The following is a 22,169-nucleotide window of genomic DNA, read 5'->3' on the forward strand; positions in this document are numbered from 1 at the left end:
CCCCAGGCCGAGCTGCGTTGGGGCGGGGCTTGGAGGAAAGTTCTCCTTCCACTCTCTCTAGAAACCTGGGAGGAAAGTGAGCCCTTTGGGCTGGGCTGGCAGAGAATCGTGGTGGGGACACGCCACCAAAATGGGGAGGGGTCTGGGAACTGAGGCTGGAGGAAGACCTTGGTGGCAATCCTAGCTTGGGCCACCCTGCAGAGTCTCCCTCATGCGCTCTCTGCCTCAGTTTCTCCATCCGAAAACCACCTGCATGCCCCGAGGGCTCCATGGGCTTTTAGGAGGGGAGGTGATGGGCATCACGAGGGACATGCAGCTGGCCTCCACTGCCCCGCACCTCTTGCTCAGGCCACTTGAGTGGGCTGCAGGGTGGGGTAGGGGACCAGAGGCGGAGAGCGTCCAGGGCGGGGACACAGGGTTGGGGGTCTGGAGGGTGGGGCCGAGGTGGAAGTGACTTTGTTGCTATGAGCGGCCCTAGCAACGCACCCATTCATCGGAGACAAAGGCGCTGTCACTTGAGCGCAGAGGCGCCGCTCTCTTGTTCCCCCAGATGCGGGCGCCTGCGGTGGGGTGGGGAAGGGGAGGGGAGGGGCAGCCCTGCGTCCCCGACCGGCCTGCAGGGGGCACTTCCAGCCCAATTTGCGGAAGGGGAAGGTGAGCCTCCAAAGGCTTGAGACAGCAGCCAGGGCAGAGGCCAGCTGGAAGCCTGGGGCACACAGACCCGGGCTCAAATGTGCCTGTGCTCACACCCATGTGACTACTGCTCTGCCTCAGTTCCCCCATCTGTGCGGGCAGGGGCCTGACTCTGGTCTGCCCCTGACCCTGGCTAGTTGCTGCTCCTTTCTGTGCCTCAGCTTCCTCATCTGCACAACGGGAGGAAAACAACACACCATTTCCCCAGGTCATTGGGACAGAATCAGCACGGAGCCTGGGCCCAGTAAGAGCTCTGTAACAGGTCTGGGAGTAACCACGTGGTTTGAGGCTGGGCAACGCTTGTTTAAGATTGTGGGAACTCGAGCTCATAGAGGATGACAGCAAGCAGGGGCCCCACAGCTCCCCTCAGGCCAGGCTGAGCTCCGCAGGCCTCAGTCCTCTCCCTGAGCAGGGCCCAGGGTGTCCCCAGCATTGCGCAACTGCCCACAGGCCCTCCCTGTCATGGCCCCATCAGCTGGCCAGCTGGAGAAACTGAGGCCTTGGAGGAAATCACTTGGTCCTTGCTAAGTTAGCAGGCCTCTCAGATCACAAGGCATCACGACAGGGCCCCTCGGGGGGAGGCGGGGAGGATGAGCTTGCGGGGCAGAGAGTGGTGGACAGAGAAAGAGGCTTCTTCACTGCCCCTCCAGGCAGCACCGGCTCTGGAGAAGGTTCCATCAACTTATTCCCTAACTAAGCCCCTCCTAAGGAACGCTGCGTGTCACTGACCAGCCACAGGGTGCTAATGGAGGACCTCAGGCACCAGCCGGGGGGTAAAGGGTGTGGGAGGTCAGGTGTGGTTGCTTCTCAAATCACTTCCATCCGGGTACAGTGGGGCTGAGGGGGGGGTTCAAGTCCAAAGGGAAAAAGGGGGACCCCCCGAGGTGGGAGCTGTACCTGAAGCCTTGAATGCTGTCAGCTCCACAGCCTGAGGACAGAGGCGCTGTCACGGGGGTGAGCCCCACTCCTTCTGCCCCCCTTTGCCCTGGGGGCCTTGGCCACTTACTGATGACTCCCTCCACCCCCAGTGGCCTTGGCATTCAGGTTCTGCCAGCAGCTCCCAGCAACTCCCAGCACCTTTCAGCCCCTTAACTGAGGGACTGATCCCCAGGGGAAGCCCCAGCCCCGCCCAGCCTACCCTAGTTCCTGTGGCCTCCCCAGCCCTGCCTGCCATACTTGCTAACCCCTTGGCAGAGCACCGTGGGGCCCGCCTGTCCCAGCCTCACCGGTCTCTCGGTTTCTGCAATGGAGGAGAAGGCTGTGGGGATTCTGGGGCCACGGGTCCCTAGGAGGAAAAAACGCTCAAGTCGGTGAACTTTTGGAAGACTGAGGCAGGAAGCCCTTGTCCACTTCCCCACCCTGGGTGGGGACCTCATTATCAAATATCCTGAGTCCACTCAAAGGTTTACCCAACAGATTAGTGATGAGGAAATTAAGGCCCAGAGAGAGAAGGTAACTTACCCAAGGGCACGCAGGGGATAAGGTGGGAGCTAGAATCAGAACCCCTGGTCTGGCCTTGAAGTCACTCAACCCATGAGTTGGACCCCGAACCCCAGCCACTCACCTGTCTTCAGGAATCCCCCAATCTGCTCTGCATGGAGACCCAGGGAAAGTCACCTTGGGCAAGCCCCACCTGGGGACTGGGCAGGGGACCCTGTTTCCTGGTGGTGGTAGCTGGAGGGAGGGTGACAAGCTATTTCTAAGCCATTCCCCAAGCACCAGGTTTGCAATTTCCAAGGCCTGGGATTCCTTGTCTTTCAGATGGGATAATAGGATCTGCCAGAGCACTGGGGAAACTGAGGCACTGGGCAGCACTCAGATTGGAGGGTGGTGAGGCCATACCTCTGAGAGCCATGAGTCTTCGGGGTGGAACCAAGGCTACAGGGCCATCCTGGGCCGCCTCCCAGGGAGTTGGGGGCCACGGACTGTTCCCCTGGCCTGCAGGGCTGCAGCGGGTCTGAAAGGAGCGGGTGTCGGTGCTCGGGCCAGGGTGTGGCACCGCCAGTGCTGCAGCTGCCTTCTTCTCAGTCATCCTCTGCAGGGCGCTCCGCACCTGGGGGACAGCATTGCGGTCAGGCCTGGGACCGTCCTGACTCCCACCCCTGCAGGCAAGCCCTGCCTGCTAGAGGGGGGAAGGGGATGGAGAGACCCCCACCCTCCCACCCCCCCTCGCCCCTCCCTGACCCTCCCACCCCTCCTCCACTAGCCCCCACCCCCCTCCCAGCAGCTGGAGTCCCCAGACTCACTTCCCCGTTGTAGGCAGCGTAGACCAGGAAGATATACGGCCCCTGGGGACAGACCCAGGATGGGCAGGAGGTCACTCCCTGGGAGCCCACCCCCCACTGCCGCGCCTCCCGCCTTGCCTGGGGTCAGGGCGCCCCCCAGTGGTCACTGGCCACAGCAGAGACGAAGCAAGATCCCCAGAGACATTCGGAGGCAGGCTGTGAACACAAACCCTGCCTGCCCTTCCTCCCCAGCCCGGCCTTCTGTGACAGACAGAACCGAGAGGGGCCGTGCCCAGGCCCTCAGCCTTTGGCCACTAGGAAGCCTCTCTGCCCTCTAGCCTTGTGTCCCCCTCCCTGCCAGGCCTGCCCTATCCTTACAGCCTCCCCACCCTGTGGGGGTGGGAGGGGGACACCTTCCTGGAGCTCCAAGGCAAGTCAGGTCCTGCGACAGCAGACCTGTGAGTGCATTGTGACCGTGCCTCTGGCTGAGTGGCCTGTGCCTTCCTGAACCTCTGTCTGTTCATCTGGAAAGTGGGGATGGGCCAGGACTTGTCTCCCGAAGGGATGGGAGGTGCTGCGTGTGAAGGACTTACACAGTGATTGGGACCAACATTCGTGGGGACCAAGAGGGCCTCACCACTCACAAAGCATCATCACATTTGGGGTCTCACTTGACCCTCACGACAGTTCCCCGGTGTGGGGGTGGTGTGGATTCATTCTCCCCATCTGATGGAGAGGGACCCTGGGGCTGCGGTGGGGGAAAGGGACGAGTTCCAAGCTACATTGTGGCCCAGCAGGTGGGATTTGGAGCCTAGGACTTGGTCAGATTCTATCCGGACAGCCGCTGCCCTGAGGCTTAGACTGGGAGACTCTGCTGGGGGTATGTGGGATTCCTTGAGGCCTTCCACTCTCCCTCTTGAAGGCTGGAGCCCAAGAGCCCAAGTGCTCCCCCTGGTTCCCAGGCACCAACCGAGATGATCCCACCAGAGCTGGAGCAGTCGCCATGCGTCTGCCCCCACTGCTCTGTGACAGGGTGGAGGAACCTAGCCAGGGTTGCGTGGCAGCGTGGGGCAGAGCAGGAATGGGCAGCCGCGAGCACTGGGGCACAGGCCCTGCAGGGAAGTGACACACCCTCCGTCCCCACCAGACGGGCCCAGGCAGGTCTCAAGGCTCCACTCTGAGCGTGACCTCCCTCCTCCCCCACCAGTCTCCCCTCTCTCTCCTCTCTCCATCTCCATCCCTGCCCAGCAGAAGGTGGCTGAGTCCCCAAGGCCCAGGGGGAGAAGACCACATGGGCCAGCACCCCTCCCACGTCCTTGCATCTTTTTGGTTCTCTCCACGAATGTCACTTGTTTTGTTTTTTTTTTCACTTGTTCGCTTTCCGGTTTGCTGCTGGATCCCAGCGCCCAGGACAGTGCCCAGCTCCCAGTGGGTGATCAGTACACACCGCATGGGTGGGTGAGCAGCTGGGTCAGGGCACCCCTCCCCATGGGTGGGTGACCTGTCTGCGGTCAGGGCCGAGCATCCCACCGGCTGGGAACACAGGTTCTGGATTCGGGCCTGCTCCTCCTACTGTGGGGCCTCAGGCAAGTGACTTCACAAGGCCTCAGTTTCTCCATTTATGAGGCTCGTTGGGAGATACAAACAGGATCCTGGCCAGGGCTCAGTGAGAGCCCTGGGCATTGTAAGTGGCTGTCGCTGTCACAGCCCCCCTTCTCTGAGGAAAGGACGGAGGGTCCTGGAGGCCCCGCTCTGAGGCTCTGCAGACCCTGGGTGGAGGTTGCACCTGATTTCCTGAGCCTGCCTTGTCCAGCCTGGGCCCTGGCCTGCCCCACTCGTCAGCCCTGAGAGGGACCAGCCTGGGGAGAGCTGGGAGCAGAGGGTGCAGATGGCAGGAGAGGTGCCCAGGGCGGAGGGAGGCCGAGGGGCAGGGCAGGGGGCAGGAAGGACCCTCCCTGGACTTCCCTCCCTCCCAGCACTCGGCTCCCACGCTGTCACTGTCCGTCCATGTCTGAGTCCCCCTCGAATCCCTTGAGGACAGGGACCTAGCTGGCCTCATTTCTGTCGCTGCAGGACCCAGGACGCGAGAGCCACATGGGAGTGCTCAGGCACTTTCCTGCAGTCCTGCCGTGTCACTTCATTTATGTGGGCTACGCGCAGGCCTCCTAACCAAACCCTTTTCTAAACTGCTGTCCTCACTGAGGGAGCAGAGTGTGCTGACCCCATGGTGGGCCACACACCCTAAGGAAAGAGGTCACCTGTGCCCCCTGGCAAGGCCTGAAGGGGCTCTGGCACCTGCTGCCATGCCCTTGAGTATCAGGGTGCAATGAACCCCAGCAATGCTTCCTGAACTGTCAGAAGCGCCACCAAATCCTCCCTTATGTCCTGCTCGTGGATTTGAGGTTACTTGTTCCCACCCCCGCCCTCACGCCCCGTCCTCCTGACAGAACGTCCCTGCTTGCTGCTGAATGCCGCCCATGATGGAGAGCTCGCCCCCTACCTAGTCCCTGACAAGCCAGTCACCCTTCTGAGCTCAGGTGTGTCACAGTCATAGTCCCATGTGGTCTTGGAGGTACCTGGAAGGAATTGAGGCCCACGGCGGCATAGGCCCAGGCTGGGCTGAGGTGCACCAGGATGCCGACCAGCCAGGTCAGGCCCAGGACAGGCAGCAGGACCAGCACCGGCTTCACTGTGGCCCTGGAGGAGGGCGGGCAGGGCTGAAGGGGGCTGGGACAGCCTGGGGAGCACCCGCAGGGTCCCAGGGAGAGCAGAGTCCAGGTGCCTGCAGAGGGTCCGGAGCTGTTGACCAGGGGTCATGGCCCACGACGGAGGGGCAGTGAGACCTTTCAGCTGGACTTTACTGCCATCTTTTCAAAGCCCTAGAGATGGCATGAAGTAGGGATGGTGGCACTGGGGAGATGGGGTCTCAGTCCCAAACCTGGCTGAAAGAAATGGGGTGGCAGCTGGCCAGAGGGAGAGCTGAGGTCCTTCCCCCTCCCAAAGGACCCTTGGGGTTCCCAGGCTTTTCAAGGTGCACGGACGTGGCTGCCCCGCCTCAGTAGAAGATGGGTGGGGAAGAGGAAGGCCGGGGAGGAGGCAGAACTGTGGGGGAAGGCCAGCCGCGTCCCCTTCTCTAGCAGGGTGATGGGTGGGAACTCAGATCCTCACCCTGAACCTGAACTTCTGTTGACAATCTGATTTTGGAGTCTCCCTACCTCGTCCCTAGCAGGCTGTCAGTGCCTTCTGCAGACAGTGATACCCCAGGACAGTGGCTGGTGTCCATGCCCACTTCACACAGGAACAATAACCATCCCCACCCATGACATGCACAGGCACGTTTATGCACATTGACATGCATGAGTGCATGTGACACAGAAGCAGGGACATGTGTGCAAACACACTCAATACAGTCTCACACACGGCCACAAGACCACACCCTCCTGAGCCTCGCACCCAGGGCCAGCTGACCTTACGCCTCCTGCTTCTTCCTGGCCTCCCCCAGTCCGGGCCTCACCATATCTGTGTCCTGATCTGCTGCTGCAGGCAGGGCTGCGGGCTGAGCATGCGGGCCCGGCGGCAGGCGCTGGACACAGTGACCATCACCACGCGGATGAGGATGCAGGTGTTGGCCTGGAGACCTGGTGTTAGTGGGTGAAAGGAAGCCCCTATCCCGGATGGGCACCTTCCCCCACTCCCCAGACCTGTCAGCTCACAGTCAGCACAAAGAGCACAGGTCCCACAAAGGCCCAGATGGCGTCTGTGTGCACATTGAGCCAGCAGTGTCCGGTGGCCACGTAGTCGTGGGGGCATATGGCTAGGGTGATGGCCACGATGACCACAGGTGCACCTAGAGAAAGATGACAGGCCTCAGGGCCACTCTGTTCTCTCCCCAGCACTGCAGCCCAGAGCTGTCCCTCAGTAGCGGTTGTCCTGGGAGCACTGGGAGGACCCGGGGAGCTGCGAGTGGTTTGGGAGTGGGCAGAGCCAGCTCTGGACCAGAGGCTTTGGGCTAGGACTCCTCGGAGAGGGAGGGTCGGCATGTGGAGGGAGGGGGTCACCTGGCCAGAGACTGGGGGAGACGGTGCTGGAGGTGGGGGCTGAGGTTGCTGAAATGGAGAACTAGGAAGAATTGGGGTTGGGGAAAGTTGGAGGCTGACGGAACTGAGAACACTGAGCTCGTGTCAGACAGGCTGGGGCTGGTGCTGGGTGCTGGTGGGCATGAGTGTCGGGGGGTGGCGGGCGCCAGGCGGGTACGAGTGTTGGGTGGAAGTGGGCGCCAGGTGGAGGTGAGGCTGCTCGTGTTGGACAGCAGTGGAGGCCGTGTAAGGCACAGTTGAGGAGTCTGAGCAAGAGCGGGGATGGGGGCCTCACCCCAGCCTGTGGCGTAGTAGAGCCTCATCCTCGGGCCGGGGCGCATGCTCACGGCCACCACCTTGCTCCATAGCAGTAGTCCCTCCACCAGCATCCAAGAGAATGCGACCAAAAAGAGGAAGTGCATCACAGCTGTGACAGCCACACATGCCACCTGTGGGGAGTGCCCACTGGGGTCAGCCATGCCCGTGCCTGGGGTCCCATGCCCATGCCTGGCACTGCCAGCCCAAAGAGGTACTGGTAGGTAAGGTCTCTGGCCAGTGCCTGGACCCAGCTCCACCGTTCGGGGTCTTTCCACTCTGGGCCTTGCTCCTCCCCAGGGAAAGGGAGCTAAGTGAAGATGTGGGGGAGGGCAACCCAGAAAAGTAGTCAAGCATTTTCCTGGGCACCCCTGAGCTCCACCTGCTGGTGGCCCACCTTGTTGGCCTTTGCCCACTCGCTGGCCATGAGGAAGCCCTCGGCAGAGGCCAGGGCAAAGGTGAGGTTCTTGTGGACCATGGTACGCTCTGACTTGGGGACCCTGGACAGACAGAGGAGTCAGTTAACTGGAACAGCATGACCAGCCCCACCCCCTGCTGGGCCCTGGCCACCTGGGTCCCCAGCTGCTAATGGAGGCAGAGAGGGCAGCTCCACAGGAGGCCCAGCAGGCCCTAAGGGGAAGCTCAGACCAGGGGGACTGAGGCTGGACACCTGCCCCGAGGAGGGACAGGGAGGTCTGTGAGGGCAGGACAAGGCTGAGGCCGGTCCCCTCACCCCGCTGCCAGGAAGAGCAAGAAGGTGGTGGCGAGGGCACAGAAGGACACGCCACAACCCACAAACGAGAGAGTCCTCAGCAGCGACTCCTCCTCGGGGCCTCTCTGCAGAGGGACAGAGAGAGAGAGCACCCCTGTCACCACCCTGATCTGACCCAGACAAACCTTGCCCGCCTGCTGGTGACTCGGAGGCTCCCCCAGTCTCCTCTTCTCCGCGGTAACGCGGGGTGGTAACAGCACCCCCGGCAGGGCCCCGGCCTGCACGCGCGGGCGCTTACCAAGTGGGCATCTGCACGTCTTTTTCTCCTGCTGGCTCCCCGTAAACTGGCCCTGGTCACTCATTCCACAGCTCTAAGAGCGACCAACATGCCCATGGGCACAGGATCCCATGTGACAGACAACCCACAGGGGGGACCACGGAAGTACCATCGGAAAGGGGGCTGCCAGCTTCACCTGCCAGTTCTCCATCTCCAGCTGAGACCCCCCTGCTGAACCCCAGACCCACAGAGCCCACAGCCCCTTGAGCCCCCACCTGTGCCCTCCCGGAGATGACTCCCTCACCCCCCAGGGCCCAGGCCATCATCCCTGACCCGCCCCTCCTCCCTTTGTCCAGGTAGGGTGCTTGTGACAAGTCCCCGCATCTGGCCTGTTTGCCTTTGCTCAGACCAGCCTCTGCCTGGGACGCCTTGCCTCTGTCTTTTCACTTACTCCCTGTTAGTCATTTAAGATTTGGTTCTGACATCACCTCCCCCCTCCCCCAGGTGCTCACCTGGATGTCATACACCTGCAACAGGATGGCAAAGTTGGTGCTGTGGTTGCAGAAACAGGCAGTGGAGTCCTGGTACAGGGCGACCACAGAGCAGCCGGTGGTGGCCCAGGAACCCCCTGTATCTGGGCTTCAGGGACGGGGAGAGAAGAGAAGGGGGTCTCGAGGTGGGATGGAGTTGGGGAGGGGCAGCCAGCAGGCAGGGGAAAGCCTCACCTCAAAACCTGAGGCCCATGGCTGCCCTGCCTCTAACCAGATGTGTGACCTGGGCAAGTCACTGCCCCTCCTGCGTCTGTAAAATGTGCTCAGCAGCCTCAGGGACAGTAGGAGGACAGGGCTGATACCAGTGATTGCCATTTATTAGCTGCATTAATTACTCATCGATTGTGACTCATGTGCATGCCCTCAGTTAAAAAGCCAGGGAGGGGAGCTGGGCTAAACCCTAGGCACCCCCCTACCCCTCCAAATGCCCTGGGGCCCCAGTACATAATCAAGCCTTGCACCCATTTGACAGGCGAGTCTCCTCCCGGGCACCTCCCAGAGTAAGTGCTGCCTCCTTCACTTGTGACAGGGAGCTCACTACCTCCTGGGTCACACATTCTCCCTCCACGGCTTGTCCTGGGGCTGGGTGGGGCCTGCGAGCCAGGTGGTGAATGCAGGCCCCCGGCACGCCTGAGTCCGGCCTCATCTGCGAGCCCAGCGGATGTGTTGTTAAAGAGCCACCTTACTGAAAGAACCTGGAAGTGGAAAACTCACCTGAGACTGAAGTTCCAGAAAGCACAGACAGGCTCCACCTGCTTCTGGGGGGAGGCCTAGGGACAGGAAACAGGGACAGGGCTTGAGCATTGGGGGGGGGGGGACGTGGGACAGATAGGAGTGTGTGTGTGGAGAAGGAGAGACCAGAGGATGGAGGGGGTTGCTGAGGAGCCTGTGTTTGAGGGAGCAGGGGGTTGCCCGTCATGGTCCTTTGCAAAGGGCTGCAGAAAAAGGCCAGTGGGGACGCAGAAGGAAAGGCGAGGTGAGCCCTTCTACTTGAGCCACGTGTGAGATCTCAACGCTGGGAACGAGCTAAACGGCCATCCAGCCAGCAGCAGTTGGACAGCTGTGACTCTGCCCCTCCTGGGATGCTTTGCACCTGGTAAGAGGGACAAGATCTCCACGATACGTAGTCCGGTAGAGAGAGAAGCCACACATTATGCATGAATGAGCCTGTTTTCACAAAGAATCAAGGCCCATGTACTTGCAAACACATATACACACTCATGCACACAGGGTCTGGGAGCAAACACACAGTTAACTTGACAATGGTTGGGTCTAGGATTGAATGTGTTATAATAAACATATTAGTTCTTTTGTAATTAAACATGACAATAATGCAGATTTTATAAGATGTCATGAAGCAGTGAGGAGACATCAGATAGCCAGTGTACTGTCCCTGTCCAGGCAGAGAGGCAGCCTGAGCTTGGGACTTGGGCTATTTGTCCTGACTGGGGAGAGTAACAGCAATGTCATCCCAATTTGTGTTTTGTCAAGCACTTTCATGTCCTTTATTGTGGCTGATCTTCATAGCAACCTAGGAGATAGGTACAAATTTGTGTAATTTCAGATGGGGAAACCAAGGCTCAGAGAGGGGAGTTAATCTGCTCAAGATCACACAGCACAGAGCTGAGTCTAGGTCCTGGCTGGGTCAGCTCCATGCTCTTTCCACCACTCTGTGATGATTCCTCCAGAGGACATATGACTTCTTGGGTTGATTAAGTATGATCCCATGTATTCATTCATTTGTAATATTTTTCTGGGTCTCAGGAACTATGTTGGGTGTGGGGAACACACATAAACCCTGCCCTACACTTTTCAAATGGGTGACTATTACACCACTGGTGACATTTGCCAGTGGTACAAATGGAACTATAAATGTGGTTGTGCATTCAAAATTCACAAAACTGTGTCCAGCAAATAGTCACCAGAATCAAAATGTATTATGAGTAAGTGTTTTCACAAGGTTAGACAGGGTTAATTGTAATAGGAAAAAACCCACAGATTCTCTGGGTATATGACCGGAAGAGGGTCCATTCATTCTGGACCATCCCCCATGAAGGTGGTGGTTCTGGACTTGGCCACAGCCCAGCCATATACAGGGCTAGGATCAAGCAGCAAGTGAGACAGGACATCACAGGGACACCCATGACTCAGACAATGCAGAAAACACCTTCAGAGAAAATGAAAAACATGACTGTTTGCATGGCTCAGCTGAAAGAACAGGGCTTTGGTTTTGCAAAAGGAAAGAATTATATTTAGTGTTATGTGCCCAGAAAAAGGCTGAAGGGAAATAAGCCCAAATGTCCCCAGTGTTATCTCTGGGTAATGGCATTTTTTTCTTCTTTATCCTATTCTATATTTTCCAAATTTGCCACAACGAGTGATGCAATACTTTTATTTATTTTTATTTTTATGTCCTTTAAATCATATTATTAATACATAAATAAAATCTCAAAAGTTAGTTCTTTGAAAATATAAACAGAATTGGTAAACTTCTAGCTAGACTGGTCAAGAATGAAAAAGAAAACATCACTATAGATCCTATAGATGTTAAAAGGATAATAAGAGAACTTTATGAACAACTTTAGAAACTTGACAACCTAAATGAAATGGACAAATTCTTCGAAAGGCACAAATTACCAAACCGTTAGAAGAAATAAAACATCCAAATCACCTACATCCGTTAAAGAAATAGAACCCACAGTTTAAAGATCTTTCCACAGAGAAAACACTAGGTCCAGATGACTTCACTGGCGAAGCCCTATTGAACATTTACAGAAGGGGAGAGAACAGTTCTCAGCTCACGTTTTGAGATCAGCATTAATCTGATACCCAGTCCAGACGAAGACATGACAAGAAAACTACAGAACACATTATTCATACACAGAAACACAAAAATCATTAACAAAAGAGTAGCGAATTGAATCCAGCAATCCAAAAGATGATACACCAGAACCAAGGGGGGTTGATCCTAGGATTCCAAGGTTGCTTTGACACTTGAAAATCAATCAGTGCAATTTACTATAATCAACAGAATTAAAGAGAAAACCCCATGATCATATCAATGTGGAAGAAGCATTTGGCAGAATTCAACAGCGATTCATAACAAAAATTGAAAGCAAACCAGGAAGAGAAGGGAACTGAATCTGATATTGGACGTCTATAAAGAACCCACAGTTAACATCACACTTAATGGTGAAAGATTGGCCGCTTTCCCCCTAAGATGGGGAATAAGACAAGGAAGTCTGGTCTCACCTCTGCTATTCAATACTGAACTAGAGGTCCCAGCCAGGGCAACGAGGCAGGGAAAAGAAAACAGCAAGACATGGTTTGGGAAGGAGGAAACAAAATTACCTTTGTTTTCAGATGATAGATCTTGTATGTAGAAGATCGTAAGGATTCCACAAGAGAGCTACTGGAAGTACTGAGTGAATTTAGCAGCATTGCAGGATACAACATCACTGTATAAATTCAATTGTATCTCTATATACTAGCAACGAACAATTTGACAGTAAATTACTAAAACAATACTATTGACAATAACATGTAAAACTATGGAATATTTAGGGATCTATTTAACAAAATCCCTTCAAGACCTATACAATGAAAACTATATGTCATGGCTGAAAGAAATTCAAGAAAACCTAAATAGAGGATGATAACTTTATCATGGATTGGAAGATTCATTGTTAAGAGGCCATTTCCCTCAAATTGATGTACAGATTCAATGCAATTCTAATCAAAATCCCAGCACGTTTTTTCTGTAGACATTGAAAAGGTGATTCTAAAATGTATACGGAAATGTGAAGAACCTAGGAAAGCTAAAGCAAATTTGAAAAGAAGAGCAAAGTTGGAGGACTTCACCAGCTGACAGCAGAGAGACACACATAGATGACCGGAACAGGACAGAGAGCCCAGAAGTAGACCTACACATATATTGACAACTGATTTTCAACAAAGGTGACTAGATAACTTAATGGGGGAGAGAATAATCTATTCAACAAATGGTGCTGGAACTGGTTGTCTATAAGGAAAAAATAAACTTCAACCTGCATGTTACATACTACATAGAAATTAACCTGAAATAACTCTTAGGCCTAAATATAAAAGCTAAAACAATAAATTTATTTGAAGGTATCTTTGTAACCTTGGGACTGGCAAAGCTTTCTTAGATAGGATAGAAAAGCAAGAACCATGCAAGAAAAAAATTGATAAACTGGACTTCATCACAATTACAAACTTATCTTCCAAAGACACTTAAGAAAATGAAAAGCAAGCCACAGTCTAGGAAAAATTATTCACAAAACATATATCTCACAAAGGACTTGTATCCAAAATGTATATAGAATTAATACAACTCAATAACATAACAAATGTAAAATAATCGGGGAAAAGCTTTGAAGACATTCAACAAACGAAGCTATGTGAATGTTCAGTAAGTGTATAAAAAGATGCTCAAAATTATTAGTCTTCAACGAATTGCAACTTAAAACCACAATGAGATATCAGTGCATAATCATTACAATGAATGGCATTAAAAAGACTGCAAGGATGTTGGCAGAGATGTGGCAGAGCTGGAACTGTCACATATTGCTGGCGGGAATGTAAGATGGTACAACCACTTCAGAAAACAGTCTGACAGTCTCTCACGAAGTTAAAATACACTTATCATCAATCCAGGAAGTAAGTCTACTTTCAGGAATCTATCCAATAGAAAGAAATCATATGTCCACAGAAAGACTCGTATATGAGTGTTCAGAACAGCCCAACTGAAAACAACTCAAATCTCCATCACCAGGTATATGGAAAAACGAAATACAGTACATCTATATAATGGAATACTATTGAGCATAAAAAGAAATGAACGAACTACTGAAACATGCAATAACATAAAAGATTCTCAAAAACAAAAGAAGCCAGATCTCTACATACACTGTATGTTTCCATTTATAGGAAACTCTAGATCAGACAGACATAATCTATAGTCACTGAAAGCAGATCAGTAATTTCCTGGGGCAAGAGTGCAGAAGATTGACTGGGAAAGGGTACAAAAAAATCTTTCGGGAAGGGAGAGATGTTCTTTACTTTGACTGGGACAGTGGCACATGCTTACATACCCCGGTCAAAACTTGTCAGATCGTACCCTTAAAATGGATGCATTTTAGCCTATGTAGATTTATACACTTCAATCAAATTGATTTTTTAAAAGTCTTGGGAGGACGTGCAAGAAGGCTGATACTCTGGGAGTGCGCGCGCGTGTGCGTGTGTGCGCGCGTGTGCGCATGTGTGTGCGTGCGTGCACGTGTGCGTGTGTATCCTGGATTACTGGTTGTGAGCACAGGAGACTTTAGCTTTCTCTGAAATGTTCTAATGTCTCAAAGAGGGAGAAGGAATTTGTGTATTACATATGAAATGAAATTTAACAACATGTCTTGGAGATCTTTCCATGTCAGTTTGCAGAAAAATACTTCATTCCTTATTTGACTTCAGCTGACTATTCCTTGGCATGTATCTACAAGGTTTTTTCAGTAGTCCCCTACTGATGGGCATTTAGGTTATTTTTATTCTTAGGAAGCATGTTGCAGTGAAGGCCCCTGAATGTCTCCCTGTGCACATACTTCAGTCTATGACTCAATGGAAACCACCAATTTTTCGAGTTACACAGACCTAGAATGAAATCCCAGCTTTGCCACTTACGAGCCGGGGCCAATCGCATCAGCTCTTCCAAGCTTTACGTGAAGTGGACAGTTGGAGGATTAAACGAACACCGCTTATTTAAGGCACCTGGCATAAAGAAAGCATCCAACAGATCACTTCTCCTCCCAGTCCCTGGAGGGCAGTGGGGACAGCTTCTGGATGAATATTTTTGTGTATATTATTAGACCTTGGTTGGCCAATGAACAAATATTGCAGATCAAGTGAGAGATTGAACCAGGATAAGTGTAGTGGGGTGGCTGTTTTCCAGAAGCGCCACCCAGTACCTGGGTCTGGTGTTGCAGGTGAAAGGTCACAGCTGTACTGACTTCCCCGGTGATGTCCCACACCTCGGAGGAGATGATGGCTGACCCTACCTGGGTGCTTAGGAACCTGTGGGGAGAAAGGGAGCTTTCAAGGATGGCTGTGGGGGAGAGGTCATGCCCAGCTGGGGCATCGCATCCAGTCTCCTGTGGTGGAGATGGCACCCTCTGTGTCCAAAGAGATCAGGAAAAGGCCTGTGCTGGGAAGTAGGGTACCTGGTTTCCAGGCTTGCCTTAGGGACTTACTGGTAACTTGGGTAAGCCCTGTTCCCTCCCTGGGTCTTGACACTGAAGCCAGGACCTCAGACGGGTTGAGCCATGTTCCACTAGCCATACCTGTGGCAGGCCCAGAATTTGGGGTGGAAAGAGGGACAGGGTGGGTCCTGGACTGCTAAGGACAGATTTGCCCACCAGAATGGGGGCTCTGGCAGGGGATAGAGGCCAGGCCTTTCCTGGGGAGGGGACACAGGCCCTCAGTAGCCTACTGGGTGGGGCCCACTCACCTCTGCATCCTGCTGGACTCCTTTGAGTTCTCAGGGGCCTGGGGCTCTAGGCCAGGTCCCCCCAGGATGTGCTGGAAGACACTCGAGGTGAACCAGCTGTGGATCACAGTGACTCCAGAGAGGCCTGGCTGAGCAGGAGGGGCACCCAAGATGCCACCCAGTGACTGAGCAAGCACCACCAGTTGGCCCTGATGGTAATGCTCTCCCCATTTTACAGATAAGGCAGCTGAGGCTCATGAGAGAGGTTAAATGACTTCCCTAAGATCACACAGCTAATAAGTGGCAAAGCCAGAATTCCAACCAGCCACAGCGCATGAGCTTAACTGCACAGCTACAAATCCCTTTGTCCCTTGCCCTAATCCTCCAGCCTGCAAGACATCAAGGATGGGGGTCTCCCCCCCCCAACTCACTTCTGAGGGAAAATGTGTGGGGTTCAGTGGAGGAAACTAAGTGCACACCTACTGTGTGGTGGGTGCTTTCATAACAACCCACGAGGCAAGTGCTAGTCTGCCCATCTTACAGGCAAGGAAACTGAGGCTCTGAAAAGTGAAGTTACTCATTCAAAGCAGCACAGCTAGTAAGTGTCAGAGCTGAGGTTTGGCCCAGACCCCAACAGAGCCCCAGAAACCCCTCATCCTCACTCACCTTTCCTGAGGAGCCGTCTCACTGCTCCTGCAGGGATGTGGGTGTGGCCAGGCCCCTCTGGATGCCCACCGGGCATCGTGAATACATAGCCCCCCGTGCTGGCCTCCCTCAGGCGTAGGCTGCGCACCTCCAGGCCTGGGATTAAATGGGGTTGGGTGGCTGGACCTCAGGAGAGAGCCCTTTCTTTCTTTTTTTTTTTTTTAAAGATGACCGGTAAGGGGATCTTAACCCTTAGCTTGGTGTGGTCAGCACCACGCTCAGTCAGTGAGCGAACCGGCCATCCGTATATGGGATCCGAACCCGGGGCCTTGGTGTTATCAGCACCGCACTCTCCCGAGTGAGCCACGGGCCGGCCCAGGAGAGAGCTCTTTCTGCTGAGCCAGCCCAGATGGCAGGGTCTGTGTCCCCCTGTCCCTGCCAGAGGTCTAGAAGGCCACCATTCCTGCTCAGAGAGCTTCAGCAACTAGCCCAAGGCAAATCTGACATCTCCAAGTCCAGGAGAAGGGGGGTGGTCACTGAGAAGGGAGGGGTCACCAGGAAGCAGGACCTGAATATCAGTGAGCCACCAGAAACTAGTGGGCACCTGAAGGACCCAAGTTTGTGCCTGAAGTCCCACCCTAGGTGCTCCCCCGTTCGATCTACAAACACTCACTGAGTGTGTACTTGGGCCTGGCCCTGAGATGCAGAGATGACTAGAAACAGCCCTGGCACTCAGAGAGTGTCGGGGTGGTGGGGGGACAATCTCACTATGTAATCACCACAAATGCAACAGAGATATTCTCAGGATGTTAGGATAACACAGGCAGGAGTGACTGACTGTCAGGAGAGAGTTGAAACTGAGGAAGGCTTCCTGGAGGAGCTGACTCTCAAGCAGGGTTCTGAAGGATGCATAGGAGTTTGCTAGGAGCTCAAGGGAGAAAGGGCATTCTGGATGGAGGGCAGAGACTGGGCAAAGGCAGGAAAAGAGAACGGAGTGTCTGTGGAGGTGCAGAGAGCTCCAGTGACCAGGGCTGAGGAGAGAGATCTGATCCGGGCTGTGAGGGCAGGGCGGGCAGGGTGGGTGGCAGGCTCACCGGCATGGCGGTGCTGGATGTGCATTCGCGGCCTCTCGGAGGTCAGCATGGTGCTCAGCTGGGGTGCCAGGCGCTGCACGCTCGCCACCAGCGCCATGGGCCCCCCTACCACCTGGGAGGAAGCTGCGTCTCAGCTCTCTCTCATACTCCACACCTCACTACCGCCTGCCTTGACCACTGGGGTCAACACATCTTGATTGTACGTTGGCCCTGCCCACTCTAGACCCTTGGTGGCTCCTTAGGGCCTCCAGGATCAAGTCCTAGGTCCTCAGGCTGGTGTTTGAAGCCCGATCTTCCCCAGTGTCCTTTCACCTTTCCAACCCATCCTCAATCAAACCAAAGGACCTACCACTGCTCTGTGCCTGCCGGCCTGTCATTTGCCCACTGGGGCATACTCTGAAGGCTGGGCCATGCCGCCCCCCTCTCACTCTGATTCAGTGCTCAAGGCTGAGATTCCAAAAGGAAGCCATGGCGGTGGGGGGAGGGTGAGGGCGGTGGTGAGAGCAGGGGAGGCAGGGGCAGAATGTGCATTAACAGGACACCTACTCTGTGCTGGGCAAGTTACCACCCACTAACTCCTCTCTATTGCCTTAGCAAGGTATGATAGTCTCCATTCTCCAGGGAAGAAAACTGAGGTTCAGGATCCAGCTTTTCCTAATCTGCCACAGTGCCTCAAATTCCTAGTCAACTGTGGCCTTGCATACTTCTCAGGATGGGGAGCTCACTACCTGTCCAGGTGAACCATTCCATGGAACCAGCCTCCTGTATTGCACCATTTCTACTCTAACCCTATGCCCTGGTCCCAATTCTGTCCTCTTAGGCCACAGGAGGACCACGTCTGCTCCTTCAGCCCTAGAGATTTGCAGGCAATGTCCATGACCTCTTGCTCCCTCCCTTTGTTGGGCTGATTACTCCCAGGCCTACAGCCCCTTCTGCGAGGACCAGGTTTCCAACAGCCTCGCCATATGGATAGCACCTCTCATGTTCTCCAGAGTGTCTGGGCTGTTTAGGCAGAAAAGATAGGCTGAACACTCAGTACAGAGAACATCCCACTTAACGTGGTCAGCAGACTCTTGGATATGGGAGAGGCCTATGTTGATCAGCGGCTCTTAATCATTTTTAAGTGCAGAAGCCGTTGTTCAAGTGCAGTTGTATGTGGAAGTTCTTGTTATACAATAGACAAAAGAGGAGCTTCTCCCTAGGGGTGGAGAGATGTAGCCCAGAGAAGGGTGCTGCCTCACCCATGGCTACACAACAAGCTGCTGGCAAGGTCAGAACCAGAGCCTGAGCCCCTGCCCCACCCAGCCCCGCTAGCCTCACCTCACTGACCGACAGCCATGCACCAGCCAGCTGCTCCTCCAGGACCAAGCTGGCCACAGACATGACGCCCTGGCCCAGCTGCTCCCAGGGCCCTGTTAAGGGCTCTGGCTCCCCAGCTCCAAGGGCCGTCACCCTCTTCAGGAAGTGCAGGACAGCCAGCAGTGCACCCGGCCCCAGTGGAGCTGCTTGCTTTGCCAGGACTCTCTCCAGGATGCCCAGGAAGCTGGAGGCCTCAGCCAGGGACAGGGTGCCATGGACTTCGGAGAGGGGGTCCGGGAGGAGCTGTGGGCAGAGGAGTCGCTCACTGCTGGTCTGACTGTCACAAGGGGATTCCCCCAGGGGCCACATTTGAGCTCTGCCAGGGTCTTCTTGGTGGGGGCCAGTCAAACCTGTCACAGGCCCCCAGCTCTCAAGGGCTCCAAAATAGGGAGCATGAACCTTAATTCCTGCAGACACATCAGGTGGGTGTCCCCTTTACAGGTGAGGAAACTGAGGTGCAGCAAGGTGACCCATAGTGCTCTGAGACTCTCCAGCCCCTTGGGAGGAGGCTCACCACAATGGCATTGGCCAAGGCATTGACTTGGCTGATCACGTCCTGGCCGGGCCACGACTGGGCTTCCTGCAGCCGCCGATAGGTCTCTGTAAAGGAGTGGATGCCAGGCTGGGTCCTGGGCAACACCCCTGCCCAGAGGTGCCAGCATGCTTAGTGACCCCCACCCTGCATGTGCTGCCCAGGGGAGAAAGAGCACATTGACAGCTGTGTGTCTGGAGCCTTACACATGGTGTTCTACATGGGGAAACTAAGGCACAGAATGGCAAAATCACTCGCCTAAAGTCACACAGTTGGGACTCACCCCCAAGTCTGTCTGGCCCCACTGCCCTGTGGTCTAAACTCTGTGGAGGCCTTGAAAATTCTCGAAGAAAATTCTGAATTCCCAACCAACCGCTCATCCTCCCAACTTTGCCAACTGCTCATCCTCCTTCAAGGCTGTACCACCGGCTTCCCCTTCCGCAGAGCCCAGGGCCACGGCCAGTGCGCACCGGCGCGGTAGCAGCAGAGGAAAGGCCGCGGCTGCAGGCAGAGCTCGGAGCCCTCGGTGCGGGATTCTGGGTTCCATGTGGGGCACTCCTCTGAGGGAACTGGCCGGGTAAGAAAGGTCTCAGGGCCGCACACTGAATTCCTCGCGGCCTCGTGACTCACCCTGCACAACTGATGGGGAGTCAGGACGCACCGCCCTGGGGTCAGGGGGCGACGCGAGACCTGGGAGAGGGGCATGCAGCCAGCACGCCAGCGCGGGGCAAGGCGGCCGGGGCGAGCTCGGACATTCAGGCTACCGGGATCGGGCGGATCCCTCAGCGCGCGGGCACTGCAGGCCCGGGGAGGGCGTGGCCAGAATGGGGCGGGGCCAGGCTGGCAAGGGGTGGGCTGGGTCTGGCGGACGGGGGCGGGGGGAGGGGAGCGCCGGGAGCCTGGGGCGGGGGCCGTACCCGGACAGGGAAGGCGCACCCGCGCGGCGGGCAGCAGCGAGGGCGTGACGTCCAGGGCGCCCGGGTCCCAGCGGAAGAGCAGGCCGCCGGGGGGCGGCGCGCAGGCCCGAGCCCGGTGCAGCTGCGCGGGACTCAGCGCCCGGGCCCACAGGTGGAAGTCGGTGAGGTTGCCGCTGAAGGCGTCACGCGCCGAGAAGCCGCCGCCCAGCGAGTCCTGGTCCTGGCCCAGCACCAGGATGCCCCCGGGAGGCACCGGGTGGCCCGCGCCCAGCCCCCGCGCCCCGGCGCGCCGCCGCCCGTCGGCGAACAGCGCCCAGCGCCCGCCGCGCTGCTCCCACGTGGCGCACACGTGGTGCCAGCGGCCGTCGGCGCGGAAGGCGGCCAGGAAGGGCGCGTGGTGGCCGCGCACCACCAGCGCGGCGCGCACGGCGCCCCCCGGCTCGGCGAAGGCGCGCAGCTGCAGCGCGTTGGCCAGGGCGGGCGCGGCCAGGGAGAAGAGCGCGGCCGCGGCGGGCGAGGCGGCGTCCCACTGCACGTGCGCGCAGGCCGTCAGCGCCCCCAGCGCGGGCAGCGGCGACCGCAGCCGCGCCGCCCTGTCTGCGCTCCTCTCGCCGAACACCAGGACGGCGGCGGTGCGCGCGCCTGCGGGGACAAGCGGGCGGGGACCTCAGTTTCCCCAGAGGCACACACCGCCTTGCCTCTGACTGCCCTTAGCACAGCTACGGGGCTCCCCCTGCGTTTGGGGTGCCTCCCCACGTCGGGAAGGAAAAAATGGGGGCCCTAGTTCTCTTGCTCAGGGGTCAGTCAGCCTCCTACTTCAGTCCGCAACAAGGGAACCTGGAGATGCGACAAGGTCTTACTCCGGGCTCATTCTGCAAATATTGTCACTGTGGGCTCCCGTGTTTGGAGGTCACAAGAGCCCCATTCTCCCCCCACACACACCTCCAACTTCCCAGGCCCAGCGCCCACACTCACGCCTCTGGGGGGGTCTCCTCTGAGAGGCCTCTCTTTGGCCTACCCAGACCGGGTCCCGCAGCCGTGCAGCAAGGATCCCATCTGGGAGCCCCAGTGCCAGATGGCCAAATTGCTGCTCGCAGGAGTCCTGGGCCTGCCACCAGCTCAGCTGCTGCCCTGGGAACTTGCACACCCCATCCGCAGTCTCTGCCAGCTCTCCAGGGGCCAGTGGGGCTGGAGGGCAATAGGAGAGAGCATGAAGGAGAGTATTTTGTGGGCATCTGACCCTTCCAGGGGTGAGCAAGGCCAAGGAACTGGGCTTGGAATCGTTTGCGCCGGGATGGGGTCGAACCCTGGGCATGCTCTATGACCTGGTGAGTCCTGAACCCTTTCCGAGCCTGGTTTGACATCTGTACAATGGCAGGAATGAGGTGGACATGAGTGAAGCTTTTGGCGTGGGGCCCGGTATGGTAGGGGCTGAAGTAAATGTCATTTCTTTCTTTTACCTTCTAGGCCAGTGCACCCTGTGGACCACAGGCTGGCTGAGCTGGGGGTCGGGGGAGCCTCCGTGGGGAGATCCCTCATACCAACCTGTGGCCCAAGGGTTCCTTGATTCATCTGGGGAGTTGGAGGAGGTCCCAGAGAGGCTCTTGATCTGAGAGAGAAGACAGGTGGGGGCTCAGACAAGTGCCCTCCCCTTGTGTGCAGTTATTGAATGCCTACTGTGTACTCTAGAGGGTGCCATGGAAACTGCAGGCTCTGCAGTCAGACTTAGATTCAAATCCCACCCAGAGTGTGATCTTGGGCAGGTCTGTTCACTGCCCTGAGCCCGTTACTGCCTTGTGAGAAATAAATAAGCCGATGAAGGAATGCAATAGGTGGAGCACCTAGCCGGTGTCTTTAGTCTGTTTCTGTGGGGGCTTATCTCGTGTAACCTTTTTAGTGATCTCATGATAAGGGGTGGCCACTTGAAGTCCTAGCAGCTTGAGTCCCCTTGGCCTCCTCTCTTGCACCCGCTCCCAGAAGCGCAGTTACCAGGAGGCAGAGGAGGCAGCAGCACCAGAGGGCCATTCTGGATCCAACAGGACCAGGTGAGGAGCAGCCGGGGACACAGGTCTGGTTAATATGGACTGAGGAAGAAGAAAACAGGAAAGCAGCTCCTGCCTTGCTATCCCCTCTGACTCCTGCAGGGTCACCTTGCCCTTTGGTTCTCAGACACCACTGGGCTGAGAGCCCAGGATGGGGTGGCCCACCCACTAGGGATGACATTTACTTACACAAAGGGATGGTCTCCAGGAGCCCCTTCAAGACCGAAGCTGGGAA

General features: G+C 56.0%; 1 protein-coding gene across 1 annotated transcript; it reads right to left on the bottom strand.

Annotated features, from left to right (window-relative positions):
- Positions 1 to 1,915: 1,915 nt before the first annotated feature.
- ADGRD2 (adhesion G protein-coupled receptor D2) lies at positions 1,916 to 21,917 on the bottom strand. Its single transcript, XM_063081655.1, is given in 21 exon segments — positions 1,916 to 1,978; positions 2,702 to 2,746; positions 2,940 to 2,981; positions 5,495 to 5,615; positions 6,433 to 6,548; positions 6,632 to 6,765; positions 7,290 to 7,443; positions 7,707 to 7,809; positions 8,043 to 8,146; positions 8,811 to 8,968; positions 14,821 to 14,933; positions 15,367 to 15,490; positions 16,012 to 16,146; positions 17,085 to 17,196; positions 18,405 to 18,686; positions 18,958 to 19,043; positions 19,446 to 19,544; positions 19,893 to 20,534; positions 20,868 to 21,080; positions 21,438 to 21,501; positions 21,882 to 21,917. Coding segments are annotated over 21 exon segments (2,946 nt in total).
- Positions 21,918 to 22,169: the final 252 nt, after the last annotated feature.

The sequence above is a fragment of the Cynocephalus volans genome, chromosome 17 (genome assembly GCF_027409185.1).
Source record: "Cynocephalus volans isolate mCynVol1 chromosome 17, mCynVol1.pri, whole genome shotgun sequence".
NCBI lineage: Eukaryota > Metazoa > Chordata > Mammalia > Dermoptera > Cynocephalidae > Cynocephalus > Cynocephalus volans.